Source organism: Rana temporaria, chromosome 1 (assembly GCF_905171775.1).
Source record: "Rana temporaria chromosome 1, aRanTem1.1, whole genome shotgun sequence".
Lineage (NCBI taxonomy): Eukaryota > Metazoa > Chordata > Amphibia > Anura > Ranidae > Rana > Rana temporaria.
Genome location: NC_053489.1, coordinates 427,265,677 through 427,286,834, shown reverse-complemented (window position 1 = coordinate 427,286,834; position 21,158 = coordinate 427,265,677). Strand labels below are relative to the sequence as shown.

The following is a 21,158-nucleotide window of genomic DNA, read 5'->3' as shown; positions in this document are numbered from 1 at the left end:
GCAAGATCTGAGCAACTGAAATGCCACATTTTTAAACCCATGAAAATATAATTTCTTAGAGCTGCAGATATTCTTGCAAAGCTTTCTGAGAGTCTGGAAGATGTCAGAAGTATACTTGCAGAAGCAACAAAGGCACAGGAGGACTCTAAAGAATTGGTTTGTGAAGGCTCACCAGAGGATAGTAACAAAGCTGGAACCTGTGTTTCTGATGGTGAAATCCACTCAGTTAATAAAGATGATGACTGCACACAAGAAACAAATGATAAATCTACTGAAGAAAATGATGCCCGTTTTAAGCAGAACTTGGACCAGGACTTTGGCATGACTTTAGGCATAACTGAAGAGGAACTTCAGCTGATGGAAACGATAGGGAAAATCCAATGCAAGAAAGATGATGAAGCTATAGAGGTGAGCTTTAAACATTAATTATATTGTACTCATTTAAGCTTATTTAAAGGACACCCCTCATTACATTTCAGATATGTATTTGTATCCTGGAAAATGGCAGGGATCCAGACAACCGCACTAAATTCAAACCAATTGTTAGTGGCGCTAGATCAATTATAAGTCATGCACCTATCTCGGTCCAGAAACATTAAAGTTTCTCTACAGCTGTAGGGCTTTTGACTGGCATTGACGATATGTGTGATGATGTCACAGCGGCCAGGCCCCACTCCTATGCATTTTGTTGAAATATGATGTCTTCCAGGGGTTCTGGAGTGCCATTCACGCATATGCTTTGATATATTCTGACAAAACTCGTAGGGGCAGGGCTTGGATGCTGCAACGTCCTCATGCATATCAGCAATCCTGGTCGGAATCCCCACAAATAGAGCTTTCTTTTGGTGGTATTTGATCACCTCTGCGGTTTCTCGGAATAAGTGTATATTGATTGGTTTGCGCAAAAGTTATAGCGGCTACAAAATAGGGGATAGATTTATAGCATTTTTATTTATTATTATTTTTTTACTAGTAATGGCGGTGATCAGTGATTTTTATCATGACTGCGATATTGCGGCGGACACATCGGACACTTTTGACACTATTTTGGGACCATTCACATTTATACAGCGAACAGTGCTATAAATATGCACTGATTACTGTGTAAATGTGACTGGCAGGGAAGGGGTTAACAATAGGGGCGATCAAGGGGTTAAATGTGAATCCTAGTGAGTGATTCTAACTGTAGGGGGAGGGGACTTACTGGGGGAGGTGACCGATCTGTGTCCCTATATACAAGGGACACAGCATCGGTCCCCTCTCCCTGACAGGACGTGGATCTCCTGTGTTTACACACGGAGATTCACGGTCCTGCTCAGTTACTGGGCAATCGCGGGTGCCCAAAGGCCATCGCGGCCGCTGGGCACGCGCATCGGGTTCCCAGTAACGCGACGGGTGCGCGTGCAACCGGCGGCACAAGCGCACCCCCTAGTGGCTCTGCAAGGCGAGGACGTCATATGACGTCCTCCCAGAACAAGAGCACTATCGTGCCGCCGTCAATTGATGCCGGCCGGTAGTAAAGTGGTTAAAGTATTGTACCCTTATTTATTTTGCTGCATAAATTTTTCAATACTTTTACTTTGACCTTAAATTTTCACATACAGTGGGGAAATTAATGATTTGATCCTCTGCAGTTTGCCCACTTACAAAGGACTAAAGGGTCTCTAATTTTTATCATAGGTGTATTTTAATTTCTAGAGACAGAATAGCAACCAAAAATCCAGAAAAAAACACAACACAAATGTTATAAATTGAGTTGCAGTTCACTGAGTAAAATAAGTATTTGATCCCCAAGCAAAACATGATTGGTACTTGGTGTAGAAACCCTTGTTGACAAGCACAGAGGTAAGATGTTTCTTGTAATTGGTTACCAGGTTTGCACACATCTCACATCTCACTCTTCTTTAGAGATCTTCTCTAAATCCTTTAGGTTTCTTGGTTTCTTTTGTCGCTTTACAACTTCGAAAATTTCAGCTCCCTCCATACATTTTCTATAGAATTAAGGTCTTGAGGCTGGCTAGGCCACTCATGACCTTAATGTGTGTCTTTTTGAGCCACTCCTTTGTTGCCTTGGCTGTATGTTTTGGGTCATTGTTGGGCTAGAAGACCAATCCACAACCCATCTTCAGTGTTCTGGCTGAGAGAAGAAGGATCTCATCCAAGATTTTACAATACATGGCCCCGTTTATTGGCTCTACAATGCGGCAAAGTTGGCCTGTACCTTTAGCAGAGAAACTTCCCCCAAAGCATAATGTTTCCACGTCCGTGCTTGACTGTATGGATGGTGTTCTTCTTGAGGAAGAGGACCTTGCGGGCACTGCAGGATTTCATTTCATTTCGGCGTATTGTGTTACCGCTCGTTTGTTAGGGGACTGTGGTCCCAACTGTCTTTCACAAGCTCCCCCTGTGTAGTTCTGGGCTGATTGATCCTTCACTTATCTCATGATCATACTTTCCCCATGAGTCAAAATCTTGCATGGAGCTCCAGACCGAGGGCTATTGATGGTTTTTATTCAGTATTTCGTATATTTGTGAATAATCGCTCCAATAGCTGTCTCGTTTTTCACCAAGCTTGTTGCTTTATGGTCTTGTAGCCCATTCCAGCCTTGTGCAGGTCTACCTTCTTGTCCCTGATGATTTTTGACAGCTCTTTGGGCTTGCCCATGATGGTGGGTTTGAATAAAAGAATTAGATTCTGTGGACAAGTGTCTTCTTTACACATAATGAGTTGTAAGGTGCACCTTCTTAAATGGACAGGACTAATCTGTGTACCACATGAGCACATACTGTAGCCAGTCTGTGGGAGCAAAAATTATTGTTGGTTGTTAGGGAATCAAATACTTATTTTACTCACTTAACTAATTTTATAACATTTGTATCGGTTTTTTTTTTCTGGATTTTGGGTTTTGTATTCTGTCTCTATCATTTAAAATACATACACAACTATTACACAAATTATAGACCCTTAATTTTTTTGTAAGTGGGCAAACTTACAAAATCTGCAGAGGATCAAATAATTATTTCCCCCACTGTCTATGTGATTATATTTTTATTTATTTATTTATATATATATATATATATATATATATATATATATATATATAAATAATATATATATATATATATATATATATATATATATATATATATATATAAATATTCTGTTGGCACTGTTTGGTGTGAACTGTGATGTTGATCCGTCTACTACACAACAGGAATATACAGACTTTGATGATGAAATTCACCACAAACCGGTCGTGGAGAGTGATGAAGAGCTGGAGAATGAAATGCTCAAGGTATACATCATCATCTTTTATCAGTAATTATGTTCTAACATGTTTTCTTTCTTTGTGACCACAGACCAGTTGCATATCAATCTATATTCAGTTATATGGAACACACTAACATTCGTGAAACGGACATTGAGAAAAATATAAATCGTGCTATCTCTAAACCGTGTGAAACAAATGTTTGAATCACAAAACACACAAAACTATGTAATATATTGATATAAATCATAAACTATGTGGTATATGATAGTATATATAAATCACTAATATACCAAAAAACAAGAGAGGTTGATAGCCACTAGAGGGCACTATATAGCACTCTCAAGTCCCTCAATAACAGTGAAACAGTGATAATATTGATAATGAACATCAAAAAGATTTGGATCATATCATTAGATCAATACATATTAACCAAATAAAAATATATATAGACATATAAATAAAACAAATATTGTAGCAATAAAGTCCATAAATGTTTAACACATGAAATGCCAGACACCCGTGCTCTGTGCCAAGTTCCAAAATTAGTTGAAAACGTGTCCAAAGCAAAGTGATGAATCCTCCACCAAACTATAGATTGGCTCCTTACCAAATCGCCATGATCCCTTATGACAGGGGATCATGAACAGCATATAATAGGTAGTCACTCCCAGTCTTGCAGTTCAGACAGATACGATCCTTAACATTGGGTCTCATCCACAAGTGATTAAACTTCACCAACATCAATGCCCACCATTTAAAAAACAATAACAGCTCCACATAGCGCATTAAATGAGTAAAAATTATTAATTAAAAGTTGTATTGCACTTGCAAACATGCAGTAAAAAATGCCTCGAATCTGATGTGCCGGCCGGTACACAAATTCCCAGACACCCATCCACTGGGGAAACGTTTGGAGCTCTTGGGTGATGACAGCACGCCGCTCCGCCCTACATCCGTTTCGTAAAATATTACTTCTTCCAGGGGCCATGACACAGACATGACTTGTGAAATTAAGTTTAGAGGCCGACTAGCTTCAATCAGTGTATTTTTGTCTTTGCTTAATCAAACATCATAGTACACGGGATCAGTTCATATTCATGGCTACTTGGGCAACGCCGCCACCTTTATGTGAATGGACACTGGCCAAAAAAATCAGCAATTTCACACCAAGGCGTGACAACTCCAAGCTCAGCTAGACCTCAGTCCTGAGTCAGTTTTTCTTCAGTCCTGAACGTGCCCCAACAGGTCATGTTTTCAGGATTTCCCTCAGATAAAATGGCTGTGGTAATTACTAAGGCAGTGAAACTGATCAAATTGCCTGTGCAAAATAATGGGAAGCCTGAAAACATCACCTGTTGGGGCACCTTAAGGACTGGAGTTGAGAAACCCTGCCTTAAAGGATCAGTAAAGGAAATATTTTTTTGGGCTGAATTGCTTCTTTTACCTTCTAGCAGTCCTGCTTTCATGTCCTCATTGTTCGTTTTTGCTTTGAAGTTGCTGTAATCCTTTGGTGACCTCCACACTTCCTGCTTGTCTGTTTCCTTATTAAAAAATAATGGGAGCTTTTCACTGTGGTCCAAGACGTGCTCGTCCCTGTCCTTTGAACTACAGCACTGTGTCTGAACGTGAACCAGAGATTTCAAGGGGGTGTGAGCATTGTGTGTCTAAAAGACCATAGTACCTCCTCCCTTTGAATAACTTTTGTTTCTTTCCCCTGCACTGCCCCGCCTGGACCCCGCCCCCTTGCTTTCTGGAGATATAGTGGGCGGTTTAGGCCTCTTTCACACGGAGTGGACCGTTTTTGTGTCCGCTCCGTGTGTGTCCGTCGGCTCAGCGGGGATCATCCGTAATCCCCGCTGAGCTGTCGGCGGACAGAGCGGTCCCCGCACACTGTGCAGAGACCGCCCTGTCTTTCCTCCGCTCTCCCCTATGGGGAATCGGATGAAGACGGACCGTCTGTCCGTCTTCATCCGATCCGTTCCGCCGGACGGAAGAAAAATAGTTTTTTCTTCCGTCCGAAAAACCTGACGGACGCAGATGGTTGCGGACGTTAGCGGATGCTCCATCCGCTAACGGACGCGATCCCATAGGGATGCATTACAATTCCGTAAACGGACTTGTAATAAACGGACAAACGGTCCACCAATGTGAAAGGGGCCTTATTCAAATAGTGTGAATGAGCGCTCCTGCCCGTTTTTTTTAAACTGCGCATGCGCGATGCGCAAAGGATACTGGGAAATGTAGTTTTCAACACTACGGTGAGGTCCATCACACAGACGAGCGCCGCCATACAGGAGATAAAAAGAAGAAACCAAAATCGAAACCACAGGCAACTTACATGATGGAATATAATTACTTTTTAAATGTTTTTAAAAGTAAACGAGTAACGAGTAAACTATTCTGTCTGTATTCATTGCAGACAGACATTTTAGCCCAATTTTTTCCCCCCTAGGTCGTCTTTCAGGACAGCACCTTAGAGAGATCCTGGCTCCTCCCCTTCTAGGAAACACCGCCTTCTTCCAAACTTTAAAGCCTCATCCTCCCACTGGCCCTTCAGTTATGGTGTTTCCTCCGGTGGGGAGACACCGCTGGGGAACCAGGGCTATTAGCTGGGGAGGCTAAGGCAGTGTTTTTAGAGAAGGGCAGGATCCAGGAGGTGCCTGGTTTTCTGTGCTCTTTTTTTCCTTTTTGAATTTTGGCGCCAGGTAAAAACGAGGGCGTTTGTTTACCTGTAGAGGCGACGTGCATCCCAAGCGCACTTTGGAAAGATGGCAGCTGGGAGGTCCGCTCTTTCGTGCGCCTAGGGTGGGGCTGTGTGCTGGATCCACTCCCCCCTCCACTTCAGCCTGTAGCTCAGTGGCTGCGTCGGACGGCGGGTGATGTCAGTTCCGGCGGGGGAGGCGGGTCTGACACACGAGGCCGCGTCTTCCGGTTCCGGACGCGGCCTAGAAAGGTGGACCGAGCACTTGGCTGGTGCGGTCACCGATACTGCTGTAGGGACAGCGCTTCTCAGACCGGAGGCCACCGTTTGCTGTGCGGGAGGATGTCGGAGGCAGAGGCTTCTAAAATCGCTCCTGGTGAAAAGGACTCCAGCCAAGCTAAGGTCAGTGGATCCCTGGGGTGGTGCTCCCTGACTCACAAAAACCCCTGTTAGCTCCACAGAGGTGTTTTTCCCTGCCTGGTGGTCGGTGGGAGTGGAGTGGTTCCCTGGTGGTGGTCGGTCCTGGGGATTAGTTACTCCTGGTGTTCTCTGTTATTTAGCTGGGGGGTTCTGGCTAACGCTGCTGCTCTCTCTTTTTTTCTGGTTTCAGAAATACACTAGCAAGTCGCTCCATGGCTCCAAGAGAAAGTGCCCTGTCTGCAGAACCACATTAGGGGAGACTTGAGACAAAACTCTCTGTAGGGGGTGTATGGATGCAGTAATGAGAGAGCAGGCAGCAGAACAGGGGGTAGATCTGGCGGCCTCAGTTAAGGAGCTTTCAAGCACCTTTCAATCGTTCAAATCTCTGTTTACTAATTTGCAATTGCCCCAGAGCACCCCTCCCCCAGTGCAACAGGCGGTTTCACCTGATCCACTGGAAACCCTCACCATTAGTGCGGAGAAACCGGCAGGGTCTGCAGAGGAAGTTGAGGAAGAATCAGGCAGCGCTCCTTCTGATTCTCAAGAAGAATCGGATGGAGATGGGGTGGACGGGGAGTCCACAAAATCCTCTCGTTACAAGCTATCTCTGGAGGAGGTGGAGGAGCTCTTAGGAGCTATCCACGCCACTCTAGGGATTCAGGAGGAAAGGAAAACGCTGTCCCTGCACGATCAAATGTACAGGGGCTTGGGGGAACAAAAGAGAAAAGTGTTCCCAGTCCATGACGTTTTGGTCGACGCCATCAAGAGGGAATGGCAAGACCCAGAAAGGAAACTTTTTTTCTCAAAGGTTCTAAAAAGAAGATTTCCTTTTGAGGAGGGAGAAACCCTAATTTGGAACAAGTCGCCTAAACTTGATGCAGCTTTTTCCCAGGTCTCTAGACATACTTTCCCTACGATCCTAAAAGGGGTGGCCTATTTGGCAGACGCCTCGGCGGAATCTATACATATGTCCGCAAGGTCTGCAGCACTGTGCAATTCAGCCAGAAGAGCCTTGTGGCTCAAAACGTGGCAGGGAGACAGTGCTTCCAAAGTGAAACTTTGTGGTATCCCCCTGACAGGGAATTTATTGTTTGGTCCTGGCCTGGAGGCAGTCCTAGATCGGACCGCCGACAAAAAGAAGGCGTTTCCCGTTAAAAAGAAGTTTGGGCAACAACCAAAAAAGAATTTTCGTTTTCAAAGAAAATCACAGACACCCAGGTCTGGTCCCCAGAAGAAAGCTTGGGGACAGAAGGGGAAGGGCTGAGGAGGGGCAATTTTTCACCCTCCTGAACCCCCCAAAAAGACCCAGTGACAGCCCAAAGGTGGGAGGAAGATTGGGGGTCTTCCTCCCACAATGGGAGATGATTACCTCCGACCAGTACATCTTGGGAATCATCCGAAGGGGTTACAGGCTAGAATTCTCAAACACTCCCCCCCTCAGACTGTTAATCACCAATCTACCAAAATGTGCGGAAAAGTCTTCGGCCCTCCTCTCCTCACTGCAGGAGTTGGAAGAGCAGCAGGTGGTTGTCCAGGTACCGACCAAAGATATAGGCGGGGGCTTTTACTCCCACATCTTTGTGGTCCGCAAGCCCTCGGGGAAGTTCAGGCTTATCCTCAACCTGAAACCCTTAAATATCTCGGTCAGGTACAAGGGATTTTGAATGGACTCGATCTATTCAGTAAAGGCTCTTCTCCCGCCAAACTGCTTTATGGCTTCGATAGATTTAAAGGATGCGTACTTACACATCCCCATAGCGGAGGACCATCAGAGGTTCCTGAGGCTAGCCATAAACACAAGGGAAGAGGTACTGCACCTACAATTCAAAGCCCTTCCTTTTGGCTTGTCATCTTCCCCCTGCATATTCACCAAGGTGATGGCAGAGGTCTTGGCCTTCCTGCGTCTCAGGGGAATCCTAATAGTCGCTTATCTGGACGACCTACTCTTGTTCGCTCCTTTCCCCGGAGCAATTGAACCAGGACTTGCAGTCAACCAGAGACATCCTGGAAAGCTTAGGTTAGCTCATAAATCTAGAAAAATCCAACCTAATCCCATCTCAGAGGGTGCCTTTCCTGGGATTTGTTTTGGATTCGACAGAGCAAAAGGGTCTTCCTTCCCCCCAGAAAAGATTCAAAAGGTGGACAAGGCCATGCTGTTTCTGCAGGGCAGTGGCCAAGTCTCCATAAGGAAGGCCATGTCCGCCCTGGGGTTGCTGACCTCCACTCTTCCAGCAGTGCAGTGGGCGGGCCTTCATTTCCGTCCTCTTCAACTGTTCATCTTGAAGGTCTGGGACCACAGTCGGGAATCATTGGACTCCCTAGTCTCTGTTCCAAGTCCGGTCAAACGGTCCCTCTGGTGGTGGAGAAGGGGAGCAAACTTATCCCAGGGTCTGGAGTGGATTCTACCAATTTCCAGAACGGTCACAACCGATGCCAGCAGCACAGGTTGGGGAGCACACCTGGGTTCCCGCTGGGTGCAAGGCACCTGGGAGCCAGTGGACGCAGTGAAGTCCTCCAATTGGAGAGAGTTGAGGGCAGTTTCCCTGGCCCTTGTCTCTTTCCAGAAAGAACTTCGGGGTCACCATGTACGAATTCGTACAGGCAACTCCTCAGCAGTGGCCTACGTCAACAGGCAGGGGGGTACGAGGTGCTGCTCCCTTTTAGCTGTTGGCGGAAACCATTCTCAAATGGGCCGAGATCAATGTCCTGTCCCTGACAGCCTTGCATCTGAAGGGGGATCAAAATCTGTTAGCGGACTTCCTCAGCAGAACAACGCTGAGGGAGGGCGATTGGTCTCTGAATCAGGAGGTTTTCAGTATGATAGTCCAGAGGTGGGGGTTACCATGCGTGGACCTATTTGCCTCCAAACAGAATGCCAAAGTGGACCTGTTCTTTTCTCTAAGCAGGTACGATGGAGCTTTAGGGATAGATGCACTAGCTCAGAAATGGACATTTTCCAGGTGCTATGCTTTCCCCCCTCTGGTTCTGATCCCTGCTGTGTTGAGGAAGTTTCAACAAGAGAACACAACCTTAATTCTAATTGCCCCGCATTGGCCCAGGAGACCGTGGTTTTCAATTCTAAAGAACTTGGCGGTAGAACCCCCCTGGCTTCTACCAGTTCGGGACAACCTTCTCACTCAAGGTCCAGTCTGCTGCCCTCATGTGGACAGGTGGAACCTTGCGGCCTGGTTTCTGAGAAGGAACTGCTAAGGGGCAAAGGGTTTTCAGATCGCCTTGTTGCGACTCTCCTAAATTGTAGGAAGAAGGAAACGCAAACCATTTACCGTAAGGTGTGGAGACGGTTCAACTCCTGGTGTTCAGAAAGCTCCTTTAGTATACACAGTTCTGTAGCAGTACTAGAATTCCTTCGGGCTGGGGCGGATAAGGGATTAGCTCTCAGTACCTTGAAGGGACAGGTGTCGGCCCTGAGTGTCTATTTGGAGAAGAATCTAGCAGCGGATCCCTGGATAGTGAGATTTTTTTAAAGCTTTGAGTAGACAGAGGCCAGTTGGTGTCGCCTCTTTTCCCGTGTGGGATCTTTCCTTAGTTTTGCAGGCCCTTACAGGAGATCCTTTTGAACCATTGGGGTCCTGCACCTTGAAGTTAATCACTCTCAAGACGGCTTTTTTAGTAGCAATTACGACGGCACGCCGAGTAAGTGAACTCGAGGCCCTCTCAATTAGAACTCCTTTTTTTCCAAAGAGAAGAAAGATATATAAAAGCAGAACAACATATACAAAAACATGTAAAATACCACAAATGATGCAAAACCAGAAGTAGAGACGGAATAAAATAAAAAAAAAATAAAAAAGGAAAAAAAAAAAGAAAGGGAAAAAAAAAAAAACTCCTTTTTTTCAAGTTTTTACGGATCGTATTGTTTTTAAGACAGATCCGGCCTTTTTGCCAAAGGTGGCCTCGAAATTTCATAGAGGCTAAGAAATTATTCTACCTACTTTTTGTTCAAACTCGGTGAGGGAAAAAGAGCTTATTTTTCACAACTTGGACGTAAGGAGGTGCGTCCTTCAATATTTGGAGTGCACCAGACAGTTTAGGAAGTCAGACTCCCTTTTTGTTTTATTTTCAGGGGCCGGAAAGGGTTCTAGAGCCTCCAGACGTACTATAGCTAGTTGGATAAGAACAGCTATCAGTCAGGCTTATGTGATAAGGGCATTAGAGCCTCCAGTGGGAGTCAGGGCACATTCTACCAGAGCAGCAGCGACTTCGCAAGCAGAATGGGCTGGTGCTTCTCCGGAGCAGATCTGCAGAGCAGCAACATGGTCAAGTTTTGCTACATTCGTTAAGCACTACAGACTAGACCTGCTGTCAGCACAGGACCAAGCCTTTGGCCGCAAAGTGTTACAGGCAGTAGTCCCACCCTAAGGTAAGGTGCTCGCTTATCCTCTCTAAGGTGCTGTCCTGAAAGACTACCTAGGGAAAAATGGAGTTACTTACCGGTAATGTCCTTTTCCAGGAGTCTTTCAGGACAGCACCGTTACCCACCCAGGGTTTGAAGATTGGAGAACTCATCACATAAGGACGTCAGGTAAGATGAGAAATTGTTGTATGACGTTGTCTTGTGTCTCCCCAGTTGGCCGGAGGTGCTCTTGAAGAACTGAAGGGCCAGTGGGAGGATGAGGTTTTAAAGTTTGGAAGAAGGCGGTGTTTCCTAGAAGGGGAGGACCCAGGATCTCTCTAAGGTGCTGTCCTGAAAGACTCCTGGAAAAGGACGTTACCGGTAAGTAACTCCATTTTTTTTCCTTTACTGATCCTTTAAGTGATGGATGTGCATCACATATGCCTCTCTCCGAAACAATTTTCTTTTTGTGTGCTTTTGTCCCATGTTTTTTTGCCTGTTCTGACCACCATCACTGAGGTAGGGAAGAGCTTTATCTGGATTGGTCTACTATAGCCTGAAGGCCAAGAACAACTGCACTCAAACCTTACATGTGAGAGCTGGGAGAGCCTGTAATGTGGCAGGTCAGCTCTATATCCTGTAAGCAACGATCTCCATGGTGTACTGTATATCTGTTAACCTACCGGATTTACAGGCCCCAGTAGTGATCCAATGGTGAGGAGTCAAGTCCCTGGAGGCACGGCGTGGCGTGCTAGCCATGAAGGGAGCTGGACTGATGTTGACTGATATTGACTTCATTGCACACGTCTGAGCAGCTGCCATTTTGTCTGTTCCCCTGGCATAATAACACATGTGAATGGAGGCTTCCAGGGTTTACAGCACAAATACAGCTCCAGCAGTCCTGCCATATGCTGTCACAGCCCCTGCACAGGTACAGTACGCCTACAGTGCATCAGTGTCAAGGCACAGCAAGTATTGAGACACTTGTATGTTAGGGGTGACTTGCCACTTTTGTGTCTGTCTAATGCCAGCACCCCTTTAGCAGGGGGGCTGATCCCTTACAGGGAACACTAATCAAGCCATGGCATTGCTCTGGCGTAGAGATGGTTGGGGGAGGACAATAGGATGGGCCCCCAAATCGGGTAGGAAGGACCCTCTGCCTAGTTAGGCCCTTCACCCTGTGATGTTCACAGAAATATTGTCTGCGATGGGGGCCACTGCGTGTGGATTGCTTGACATCTAGATTTAACAACTAGGATAGAGTTGTGTCCCGGACCAGGGATCCTCAGGCATTTGTAATAGATGCCCTGGTGACTCCTTGGGATCAATTTTCTGCAGTCTGTGCCATTTCTGCACTACAGCTTCTTCATCTGTTGCACAGGATAAAGGTAGAGGATGTCCTGGTTATTATGAGCGCACCTGCTTGGCCAAGAAGAATCTGGTATGCAGACATCATAAATCTCTTGCAAGACAAGCCATGGGCTTTTCAGATGTTTCTGTTTTGGCTTTTCTCCAGTCTTGTGTGGAGAAGTCTTTGGCTTTAGTACCATCAAAAGGAAGGATCTCGGCCATGGATGTTCTATTTCAAAGACCTATCCTGTCTCATTCCTTAGTAAAGAACTTTGTTCAAAATTTCACATGGATTGTTTTGCCTGTGCGACCCCCTTTGTCTTCTTTGAACTTTAATTTGGTCTCCTGTGTTTTGCAGACTCTCCTTTTGAGCCTCCCCCAAAGACTCTCTTGTAGCTGTTTAAGTGCAAGGTTCTCTTTTTGGTTGCCATTACTTCAGATTTCAAGGTATTGGAGTTGGCTACCCTTTCCTATAAGAACCCTTTTCTGGTTCTTCGTTAGGATAAGGTGGTATGGAGGCCTTAGTCTTTTTTTTTTTTTTCGTGTTTGTTTTTTGTTTTAACATAAGGTGGCTCTTTTGTTCCATCTGAATCAGGACATTGTGTTACCATCCTCTTGTTCTAATTCTAAGCAGTCTCAGGAAAAGGCGTTTCACTCTTTGAATGTTGTTCTAGGTGTTTGAATTTATCTGAAGTCTACAGCTTCATTTGGACAGTCTTGAGTCCCTGTTTCTTTTACCTGGGAGCCCTCACAAGAGTCAGGCTGCCACTCAATCCACCTTTTTCTATTTGCATTTGTCAGTTTACTTCTCAGGCTTATTGTATTAAGGGAAAGGTTCCTCCATTCCATTTGAAGGCCTGTTTCACCGAGAGTGCTTGTGCTTCCTGGGCAATTCAGCATCAAGCTTCTGTTAAAGTTTGTTTGGTCTTTACCTTTATGAAGTTCCACTAGATCGATGTTCACAGACACCAGTTTTGGGGCGAAAGGTTTTGCAAGCGGCTTTGTAGTGGGGTTTTCCTCTATTCTGCTTTGGGTTTTGGGCACATTGTTTTTTTTTATTTTTTTGTGTTCCCCCATCCCTCATGTTCAGTGCTTTGGAACATACCAGAGCACAAGGATTCCTCCCTTCTTTGGTTGGTTGGTTGCTACAAAACCGAGGCTTAGCTGAGCTGGAAAGGTTTATCTTTGGGCAGGGAATTCTTGCTTTTTTCTTTATCGTACACCACGGGACACAGAGCCTTAAATCATTACATAATGGGATGTATGGTCACCAGAGGTGATTGGACACTGGCACAACCAATCAGACAGTTCCCCTCCATATAACCCCTCCCATCAGGGAAGTACCTTCGTTTTTTCACCAGTGTCTAAGGTGTTGGACGCAAGGAAAATGTGCTGAAGAAAGCTATGCCTAAGAAGCCCTATGAGGGTAGAGAGCTACACTGTGGGTCCATCCAAGACGCTTAATTATATTACGCTAAAACTGGATGGTATACGGACCTCATGGACGAGGTGTTGCCTGTAGTGTCTCTCTCTCCGGAGGACTGGGCTCTGGGGTCCAGCACTTTCGCTCTATACGCTAAAAGTCCTGGTAAGAGTCTTTTACAAGGCCTAGGGAAGAGGGGTTGTAAAGGTAAAAAAAAAATCCTTTACCTTAGTGCAATCCTCCTTCACTTACCTCATCCTTCGATTTTGCTTTTAAATGTCCTTATTTCTTCTGAGAAATCCTGACTTCCTGTTCTTTTGTCTGCAACTACACACAGTAATGCAAGGCTTTCTCCCTGGTGTGGAGAAAGCCTCTTGAGGGGGCAGGGGGCAAGCAGGAGTGTCAGGACGCCCACTAATACATAGCTCCTTTCTCTATCTGCAAAGTAGATGGCATCCTGACCCTCCTGCTCACCCCCTCTCCCCTAAAGAGGCTTTCTCCACACCAGGGAGAAAGTGTCGCATTACTATGTTTAGTTACAGACAGAAGAACAGGAAGTGAGGATTTTTCAGAAGAAATAAGGACATTTAAAAGCAAAATCGAAAGATGAGGTAAGTGAAGGAGGACTGCAAAGGTAAAGGAAGCTATTTAGGGAAATAATGTTTTACCTTTACAACCCCTTTAAGTAGGAACCCATACCCCTGAAGGTTGTCACGCAGACTCCGCCGAGATGGGGGAAGATTGGTATCTGCCTGGCGGGGACAAGGTGACTTAGGAAAAAGTCCTAGGTTTTAAACTTGGTGACTTTTCCTATTTTAGAGTGGGTGTAATTTTTTAAGCCGCCACTGGAGGGCGTAGAGAGCTGAGTTTTCACTCGCCAAGCTCCAAAGCAGTGTCAGTCCAAACGACAAGCACACTCCTTTCGCTGCAAGATCTGCATTGCCCTCCTCCCTCTTCCACAGAAAGCTGAAGGATCTCCAAACACGCCATGAACCGCACAGGGGTGCGGAGAATGCCCCTAGGATGCACGCGGGGGTGCAGTTTATGACGATCTCAGTGGGGGGGGGGGGCAAACCTTGCATGTCTGGAGATTCCCTGCAAGAGACACAGCTAGGGTTGCCACCTCATCCCTTTAAAACAGAACACATATGAATTCCACAGGTTCTGAGGCTAATTTAATTTAGATAAGGCTCCACTTGAGTTCAATTACCACCTTAATCAGCCACAGAACCTGTGTAATTCATATGTGTTCTGTTTTAAAGGGATGAGGTGGCAACCCTAGACACAGCAGCGTTTAAGGGCACGTAAGATCTCCATGTGGTTGGCTGAGCACTCCCAAAGGATAAGACACCCACTCTGGCATGAAACTATGTGTTATTAGTTGCATACTTATATGTAGTTTGCTAAACATTAGTATATGCATTTGTTGGTACCTTGGCTTTGCTTGGCATTATTTCTGGGAGAAGCAAAAAAGCATTGCCGCCAGAGACAGGAGGCTCTAGCCACGCCTGCTCGGTACCCTCATCTCCTGTAATACCTTAAGTATTTATACAAGATGAGCCATTACCTCTATCAGGGGTTGCAGCCTCTACTGTGGTGCCTGTGCCTGCAATTGTCACTGAAGACACTTTGGCAATAGCCCTAAACAATTTAGAAGGGAGAATCACTGCGTTAATCGCAAAGTCCTCAGAAAAGGACAAAAAGCGAAGCAGACCTCCTCCTGTTTTAGATCTCCTTGCAGAAAGGTCTGAGGAGGATGAGGCCCCATCAGGGGATGAGGACTTGGAGGGATCCGAGCTATCAGAGGAACCTTTTTCTGCATCTCGGGTACTAAAATTACAGGTGCAATATTATACTGAAGCAGTGCACTCCACATTCAGATTACCCTCTAAAGAGTTAACTGAATCACCTGTCTCCTCTCTGGGCTCGTTAAAATCCCCACAGGCTGCTTGTGGCTTTCTGATTCATCCTTTATTGGAGAATCTGATTTACGCAGACTGGAAAATCCCAGATAAGCGTTTTGCTCCTTCTATGAAGTTTGAAGTGCTTTATCCTATGGAGGAGAAGTTTACCAAGAAGTGGAGTCTGCCTTCTGTGGATGCAGCGATTTCTTCTGTAAACAAAAGTCTAACTTGTAAGGTGGACAATGCCCGGGTATTTAAAGATTCTTCTGAAAAAAGGTTGGAATCTTTACTAAAATCATCTTTACTCCTGGCAGGTGCAGTAACCCATCCTGCTGTAGCAGCGGTGGGTATGTGTCAGGTCTTAAAGGACCAGGTGAAACAGGATGAAAGATCTGACTGCTGAACAGATCAAATTCTGGGAGAATATGCCCAGGGCCTTATTTTTTACAGTGGATGCCATTAGACATTCTATCCAACAGGCATCCCGCCTCATGCTGCAGCTGGTGTTTATGCGCAAAATTCTTTGGCTAAAGCATTGGTCAGCAGAAGCCCCATGCAAGAAGCTTTTAGCCAGCTTCCCCTTCCATGGCAAATACCTTTTTGGGGAAGATTTGGAGATATGTATCCTAAAGATATTGTGTGGTAAAACTTCCCTTTTAACAGAGAAGAAGAAAAACAAGCGTCCTTGTTTTAAGCGTTCCCTTTCCCCGGCTCCTGGTAGATCTAACTCCAGCCAGTGGCGACGGGATTTTCAGCCAGCCACAAAAGCTAAGGAAGACCAAGCAAGGAAAAACAAGCAGTGGGGTTCCAAAGGCTAACAAGCAAAACCCCAAAGCCTCTTCATGAAGAGGCGCCCCCACTCGGCTGAGTGGGGGGACGACTTTGGCAGTTTTCAGTGGCATGGCAGACAGAAATCCAGGACAAGTGGGTAGTATCCACAGTATCCCTAGGATACAAACTGGAATTTCAAGAAATCTCATCTTCTCAATTCCGAAGCTCAAGACTCTCCAAAGATCCACTAAAAAGAGTTTCCTTCTTCAAAGGATTGGATCTTTTGCTGTCCCAAGGGGTGATCACAGAAGTACCCCTAAAGGAGCAAGCTTCAGGTTTTTATTCAAACCTCTTTGTGATTCCAAAACCAAATGGAGACGCCAGGCCCATCCTGGATCCAAGATCTCTAAATCAGTTTTTGAACATTTGCCATTTCTGAATGGAAACTATTCGATTAGTGGTCGCCTCCCTACAAGGCGGAGAATTCATGGCGTCGATAGACATCAAGGACGCATATATACATGTGCCTATCCACCCCGATTTATTTTATACTATTATTTTTTACAGGGTAAAATATAAATAAAGTTTAATGTGAGCCATAATAAGAATAAATTATATCAATAATTGTTGATACTGTAAGTTTGCATTCCACTTTTACAGAAACATGTACTGTAGCAGTTATTTCATGTCTAGAAATAATTTTTGTGCTTACTAAATTTTTCAGTCTGTAGAGGATCTGGAAAACAGTCCTGAGTATGACACTGGAAAAAAATCATTCTCCACGAATAGTAAATATTTAAATAATGTTGTGGATGATGAAGAAGATGAAGGCATCGAAGAAGAGATTGAAGAAGACTGGGGTAAGCTCTTCCAAATTTAAAGGGTGTTCTGTTAATTTTATAGATATGCAAATCCTATCCTCATATCGATTAATGATTTTAAATTAATAGCTACTGCAGTAGGGCACAGACACAAAACAGTACACCCAGCATCTTTCCATCGGCACATTTGAAGTTTGTTTATACACATGATTACGTCGGTATCACATTAATATTACAGTTATACTTTTATGGTAACATAGGCAGGATAATTTCTAATCAGGACTCGAAAAATGCAAACATATAATCAAAACCTTATTAGTGCCGTGTGCACTACATAGGCAAAGTATAAAAAATAAAATCCAGTTGTATAAACAATGTTCAATTTCTTTTACTGGGGTAACCACTTTTGAGGGAAAAAATGGCAAATAAAAAATAATATAGCATTTACATTTACAATTGCACCACAAGTCTTCTTGTAATTGAATGTTATTAAAAATTACCTTTCCTTTTCAATCTGCAGTGCTGTAATTTTCTGTAAAATGCAACATGGCAACCTGGAGGTGCTTTGTACACAGAAATTTAATTTTCTGCTTGTATGATGGGCTTACTCATATTTGCAGAAGTCGGCACTAAGATACAAGTGAGATTTTTGGCATCCCCTGCAACAAGAATGTCATTTTTGGTTAGATACTTCTAAAAGGAAATCGCGTCTAAAGAAACGCAAACCCTGCCATCTCGTTAGTACCCAGCAAGTGCAGCAGCTGATTGATATCTATGAATTCATTTCCATGCTCATTAATTTTGCACATGGACACAGACAAACAAATAGCCATTTCTTCAGAATAACAAAAGGTAGGAACCTGCAGCAAAGTTTGTAAACCACTTCAGCCCCAGAATAATTAGCTGCCCAATGACCAGGCCTTTTTTTGCGATTCGCCACTGCGTCGCTTTAACTGACAATTGCGCGGTCGTGCGATATTGCACTCATTGCACTCAAACAAAATTTACGTCTTTCTTTTCCCACAAATAGAGCTTTCTTTTGGTGGTATTTGATCACCTCTTTTTTCTTTCTTGTTTTTTTTTTTTGCGCTATAAACAAAAAAAGAGCGACAATTTTAAAAAACAAGCAATATTTTTTACTTTTTTACTATAATATCCTCAAAAAATATCGAAAAAATAAATGGTTTCCTCAGTTTAGGCCGATATGTATTCTTCTACATATTTTTGGTAAAAAAAAAAAAAAACGCAATTAGCGTATATTGATTGGTTTGCACAAAAATTATAGCATCTACAAAATGGGGGATAGTTTTTTTGGCATTTTTATTCTCTTTTTTTTTTTTTTTTTACTAGTAATGGCAGCGATCTGAGATTTTTATCGTGACTGCAATATTGCGGCAGACACATCGGACACTTTTTTGACACTATTTTGGGACCATTGTCATTTATACAGCGATCCGTGCTATAAAAATGCACTGATTACTGTGTAAATGACACTGGCAGGGAAGGAGTTAAACACTAGGGGGCGATGAAGGGGTTAAGTGGGCTACAAGTGACACAACAGTGATCACTTCTCCCGATGACAGGGAGCAGTGGATCACTGTTCTGTCACTAGGCAGAACAGAGAAATGCTTTTGTGCTCCGTGACATGATTGCAGGACACCAGTGGACATCGAGTTTGTGGGTCCCATGGGCAAGGTCACAGAGCTCGTGGCGACGCGCCCGCTAGGCCGTGGACTCAAAGCAACGTATGGGTATGTTGCTTTGCCTGCCCGTGGCATTCTGCGGACGTATTTAGTCGTGAGGCAGTAAGCAAGTGGTTAAAATCCTTGCAGTGTACAAAGATCACCCAGAGGGGAATGTTTTGTTGATAAAAAAAAAAAATGTGGAGTTGTATTTTAAATGTTATATTTATTGCAGAGAACAGTTTTATGCACAGTAGTATTTGCTGCAATTTAAGAGCAACTGATTTCTAGTCGCCAGCATTGCCCATTACTGAAATGTATTGCTGTATATTTATTACATGCTGTATGTACGGAGTGTGTGTGTGTGTGTGTGTGTACAGTATATTGTGTTAATTTAAAAGTTTGGAATCACTTAGAAATATTTTTCATATTTCTGGGCCAACAAGGCTGAGAAATTATAGTAAGAGAATGTAGGATGTAATGTCATATAATTGTATTAATCCATGAGAGTGCTCAGTTTTCAACAATTTCAGACCTTTTGGCATTCTAGCTGTTCGTCTTTAAGGATATTTTTACCCATGGCTTTTTGTTACTATTCTCAAAGGTGCAGTTTGGGATTTAAGCTTTTCCCACAAAATTGTGATACATTTGAGATATTTTATACCCAAAAGGGACACCCCCTTAGGGACTTTATAGGCAAATAAACAAAAAAACAAAACAGTGAGTTAAAAGGTAAGTTTACCAACTTTATTTCAGAATCTTAAAGTTAAAATGTAAATTGGCAATATAGGTATATGTGTACAAAACATAATATTATACGGTCACAGATGCTCTCTATGTCCAAGATGTCACAGTGTAAGCTGCCTGAGTGTGGCCAAGTAGCTCTAAGGCCCCGTACTCACGACCAAACATGTCTGCTGAAACTGGTCCGCAGGCCAGTTTCAGCAGACATGTTTGGTCGTGTGTGGGCGCGAGCGGGCCGAATTCCAGCAAACATTTGCCCGCCGGGCCTTTTCCCAGCAGACAAATATTCCTGGACTTGTTTTAAAACAGACCGCTGGAATTCTGCCCGCTCGGACATGTACGGTCGTCAGTACAGACCTACCGTACATGTCCAGGCGCCCGCCGTCCCTCGCATGCGTCGAATGACTTCGACGCATGCGTGGAAGCATTTTAAAGGCGGGCCGCCCACGTCGCTGCGTCATTGTCGCGGCGACACCGCGTCATCGACGCGGCGACACCGCGGACACGCCCCGCGTATTGTTTACGCGCGGACTTCTGTACGATGGTGTGTACAACCATCGTACAGAAGCCCTCTGGCAGACATGTATGGTGAAAACGGTCCAACGGACCGCTTTCACCATACATGTTTGGTCGTGAGTACCCGGCCTCATATGCCTGGCATAACACATGCTTTTATTCTCAGTAGATGTTCCTACTTGGTACACTATATACTATGTGGTCCACCCGGTCTACCCCTGAAGAAGGAATATGTTTTTAAAATGCGTTCGGTTTCTTTGTCTGGATGCTATGTGTTAGAGCTATTTTGCACACTTTAACAATATCAAGGATACTACTAAAAGGAAGAACACCCATATTCCCCAGCAGCAGAAGCAGAATAAGAAGAATGCTGCCAAGTCATCTCTCTCTGACTGTCAGGTCACATCCCTTTCGTTTTCCTGCTTCCTCAATTTCATTTTTGAGACCCCCAATGTTTGCTTCTAATCCACTGGCGTTTCAAGTGAAATTCTCAGACAAACCTTCCTTTGAATCAGCATGCGCCCCTACCTTCCAGCACAGGAAGTCGTCTGTCACACCTCCTAATTTTTCAGGTTCAACCTTCCTGGCTTCTGCAGACTTCAAATATGCCTATTTGTGTATACTCATCTTTCCAATGCATCAGCAGTTTCTATGCTTTGGCATTGGGCCCCTACATTACCAGTTTGTGGTCCTGCTTTCGACCTCTCCTCTTTACCTCAGGTGTTAACCAGGGTGCTGGCTCCAGTATTGGCCCTGTTGCATTCCTGAGGCCTGCCCATTGGGGATTCTTGGATGTCCTCCAGAGGAAAGAGTCAGTAAGGGCTATGGTGGATAACGCTGGAACAGATTTTTAGCTTGGAGTATCTAGGTCTAGTCTTGGACATGTCCCATGCCAGTGTCTATCTTCTCAGGAAAAACAGATACCCCAGTCTCAGGGATGTACTTTCAGTCCAGAAGCTGTCTGCTCTCCACTTGAACATACAAGTCTTGGGGCTGTTGATAGCCTCTTTTGAGGTAGCCCCCTTTACCCAATTTTAGTCCAGACATTTGCAATGCAGTAGTCTGTTGTAATGGGACAAGTCAGTCCTGTCCCTGGACAAACCTATTTGGTTGACGTCTGAGAACAGACTGTCCTTAGCTTGGTTTTAGAAATATTGCTCTGGATTATGTGAAAATTTCTGCTTCCTGCCTGTCAGACCC

General features: G+C 44.5%; 1 protein-coding gene across 2 annotated transcripts in view; it reads left to right on the top strand.

Moving 5' to 3' along the window:
• The window catches only part of WRN (WRN RecQ like helicase), a 257,949-nt gene that overhangs the window by 37,297 nt on the left and 199,494 nt on the right, over nt 1-21,158 (top strand). For both annotated transcript variants that reach the window (XM_040325345.1, XM_040325344.1), the window contains exons 9-11: nt 60-408; nt 3,216-3,296; nt 16,920-17,055. In XM_040325345.1, the coding sequence (XP_040181279.1) occupies nt 60-408; nt 3,216-3,296; nt 16,920-17,055 (566 nt within the window). The remainder of the gene's footprint in view (nt 1-59; nt 409-3,215; nt 3,297-16,919; nt 17,056-21,158) is intronic.